Here is a 3,643-nt window from a genome sequence, read left to right as displayed (position 1 = left end):
TTCAAGGCCAGGTTGGACACGGGGGCTTGGAGCAACCTGCTCCAGTGGAAGGTGTCCCTGCCCGTGGCACGGGTTTGGAGCTGGAGGAGCTTTAAGGTCTCTTCCAACCCAAACCAGTCTACGAGTCCATGATTCTTCAGTGCAGGACAGTGCCTCAAAGCACTGGGCTCATCCCTAACATGAACCAGGAACAGGGCAGTCCAGATGGAAACATGGAGTAAACCTGTGAGTGAACTGGACACTACAGCGCGATTCTGTGAGAGCCGAGTTGAACCCAGATTGTGGAAAAAACTCAGCCAAAAGCTGGCAGGAACTTACAGACATGTAGGACCGAGTTCCCACAAAAGAGTTTGCCATGGAGTCAATGAGCTGACCGCTGACCCCGAAATCACACAGCTTAATCTCTCCTCGAGAGTTAACCAGGATGTTGGAAGGCTTCACATCTGCCAACAGCAAGAGAAGAGCGTAAACGCGACTCTAGGTAGCATACAGGGCTCTTGTACTGCAGGCAGTTATTTTTAGGTTCCTCCTCTCACCTCTGTGCATGATTTGGTGCTTCTCTCTCAGATATGCCAAGCCTCTTAGAACCTAGAGGGAAACCAAAGACAGGATGAGATCAGAGCTGGGAAGGGAAGTGCTCTCCCTTCGGCAGGACACGTTGCATCAACTCCAGGAGCTGCCACACTGCAGCTTGGTGAGGAAAACCACCCCGTAGTGTCCACAAGTTTCAAGGTCTGCAGTTTATCACCAAGTCAATCACAGATTTGGGCTTAACCACCTGAGAAAGCTTCTCCTAAATCTCCTCCAGGAAAAGTCAAACGAATCAGTTCAACACAAGGGGTCAGAGCTACAGGGAGTGGTTGGGAATATGCTTTCCCTGTCCCCTCCTGCATACACCACAGCCTCTTTCCCCAGGTCAGGATAGGAACATGCATATGGGGAAATGAAGAAACATTCCTAAGGCAACACAAGCATTATTCCCAAACCATGCCCAGCAAATTCTTCCTGAAAGTCTGAAGAGCCACTGTAACTCACCGCTATACTGACTTTCCCCAAGATCTCCTCGGGAATTCTTTTGGCTTCTTTCAACACTTGATCCAAAGAGCCACCATCCTAAAATGAAGAACATCAAAATGACCAATGTGTCAATCCCTGGCAGGAAAACAGAGCAGCTGGAGGTACAGGCAGGCATGCCCAGGGAGGGTGAGTGGATATAAGCAGGACAAAGCATCCTAGCTCAGCATCAAGCACACTCCTTTGACAGCAAAAAGAAAGATACCTGGTGATCAGAGATCAAGCTTCTCACTGAAAACTATTTTAATGCTAACTTCTATCAGCTTTATTTCTTGCTATTAGTTATTAGCTTCCTTTCCACCAGTGGTAATGCAAGGATGATGCTGTCAGCACTGACCTGGAGGAGCAACACCACTGTTCTTGGCCAGAGATAACAGAAGATGCAAATTGTGCTTCACAGCAAGCTTTTGTTTACAAGATTTCCATTTGGCCAACCCCAAACCTCTGCTTCCACTTTCCAAAGGTTGATCTCTCTGTCATTTTAATGCCTACACAGGAGTGTGCAGCTCCTACCAGGAGCACAGTGCCCTTGCTGTAGCCAGAGCAAGGACCATGGCAGCTGCCAGCACTCTAAACCCACTCCACCTGCAATCCACCCAATTCTCTGCAATTTCAAGTCTTGGGGAGATGCAATTCAGATCATACCAGAAAGCAGCAGTTTGCAGAGGAGGAACAGAGACTCACCATGTGCTCCATGCAGATGGAGATCTCTCCATCGCTGTAGAAGGCTCCATAGAAACCCACGATGTATGGGGAATTGCACTCATGCAGCACCTGCAGCTCTCGGATGATCTGGTTCCTGATGGCTGGTTTGATTTCTAAATGAATCAGCTGCCAAGAAAGAAGAAAACACTCAAGGTTTAACACCCAAACTTCTAGGAACCAGACGAGCAAGTCCTGAGTGTTGGAAAGAAACAAAGTCTTCAAGGGAAGCTCTGCTTTGGCGTAGATTTACTCCACTTGCAGACTAACACTAAGGATAAGGGGAGAGGCTGAGCCCTGGGCAGCGTGTTAGTGACTGAAGCAAGTGCCAGACGTAACACGGCGACGGCGCAGGTACCAAGCGGAAAGGCAAGTCTCAAGTTTGATTCAGATCTGACTCAGCAGACAGGAGCTGCTGTAGACAGTGTAAGAAGAGGTGTTCTAATCTCAAGGAAACCACAGAGAGTAAAAAACCCTGAAGATTATGCACATGAAAAAGCAGTTGCTTTATTCTTCAGGCTCCACATAGAGTCAGTTAATGCAGCTGTGGGTAGGGAAGCAAGAGGCTAGAAAATACACCAGCAGGTCAGAAAAGGAACCACTGTTACTGTGAGCCCTGGGATACCCAACCCCAGGGTTGTCTGTCCTTCCCGCAGACCCAGCAGTGCTGGTCTCTGCAGGGGGGAGAGCAGTGCTGCAGCCTGCCTTTGCTCCAGTTTCCAAACACGGAGCTCCCAACAATCCCAAAACCACCCGGTGACAGCCAACATTCCGAAAGCAAACACGCTGGAAAACTCCAAGAGCTCAGCTCCGAATGAAGCCACGTAGAGAAGCGGATTTGCTCATGGACACTCACTAAAGCATCCCAATAGCAGGCAAGACCAGAGGCTTTCAAGGAAGCTGTCCCACAGATGAGCAGTTGCGCTGTTCACACTCAGCTCTGCCTTTTCTAAGAGGCAAAGCACCTCCCAGATTCCTGCTACAGGGCCCCACAGTAGCAGGAGTCGCACATAAACCCGTGTCTGAGAGGAACCACTGTCACAGCTGCTTGGAACTACCTTGGGAATATGTTTAAGTGGGTGGTGGGACACAGCTGGAGACAGCCAGGACCAGAGTCCCAACCCAGGCGAGGTGGGTAGGATGGTGTCAGGATGTAGACAGGTCACTGCACAGAGACCCCAACCGAAGCTGGCTCTCCCAAAGCCAGGGCGAGTGCTGGATGCCCTTGAGCACGATGCCACAGCCCACTCCACCCATCCCCTCATTACCTTCCGTGCCATAACGAGCCCTGAGGGTTTGTGCTGCACTTTGGTGACCACACCACCATTGCCAGCCCCCAGTTCAGAGATCCTCTCAAAGTCATCGTCCTTCAGCTCGCCCACTTTGGCTTTCTGTGTGAGGAAAGCTTCCAGGCGCTTCTTCTGCTGCTCGTCCAGCTCCAATTCCTCGAGCTTCTTCTGAAGGTCCACCAGGTTTGCCCTGGAGAGGGGAGGAGGAGACAGGAGGAACGGTTGGGAGACAGCGAGGGCAGCGCCAGAGAAACAGGGATTGGGTTTTTAGGGAAGTGGAGGGAAATAATTGAAACCCATCATCTGACACTTACGCAGCCCCTGACACAGCAACAAGACTAAAGCAAAGCTCTGGAAAGAGGCAGGGCTCAGCTGTGGTGCTGACAGGGTCTCTGAGACAGCGAGGCCCATGGTGCTCAACACACACATCTCCTCTGGAGAGGAGCTTTAGAGCAGTCAAGCCAAGAAGAAGGAAAATCTTTCAACCCTTAAAGAGGCAGCACAGCTCAGCCTGGAGGGAATGGCCGCACCAGGAACCTCTCCCTCTCCCAACACGGGCAGCCCAGCTTGGGTTTCAC

General features: G+C 50.9%; 1 protein-coding gene across 1 annotated transcript in view; it reads right to left on the bottom strand.

The window, feature by feature from the left end:
• The window catches only part of MAP2K2 (mitogen-activated protein kinase kinase 2), a gene marked incomplete at its 5' end in the record, with an annotated part of 9,237 nt that extends 5,980 nt beyond the window's left edge, over nt 1-3,257 (bottom strand). The window contains 5 exons of the mRNA XM_010013037.1: nt 319-443; nt 537-588; nt 1,036-1,113; nt 1,759-1,905; nt 3,045-3,257. Of these exons, the coding sequence (XP_010011339.1) occupies nt 319-443; nt 537-588; nt 1,036-1,113; nt 1,759-1,905; nt 3,045-3,257 (615 nt within the window). The remainder of the gene's footprint in view (nt 1-318; nt 444-536; nt 589-1,035; nt 1,114-1,758; nt 1,906-3,044) is intronic.
• Between the last annotated feature and the right edge of the window lie 386 nt (nt 3,258-3,643).

This window comes from Nestor notabilis, unplaced genomic scaffold, assembly GCF_000696875.1.
Source record: "Nestor notabilis isolate BGI_N333 unplaced genomic scaffold, ASM69687v1 scaffold17324, whole genome shotgun sequence".
Taxonomy (NCBI): domain Eukaryota; kingdom Metazoa; phylum Chordata; class Aves; order Psittaciformes; family Psittacidae; genus Nestor; species Nestor notabilis.
This window is presented reverse-complemented; position numbering and strand designations above follow the sequence as displayed.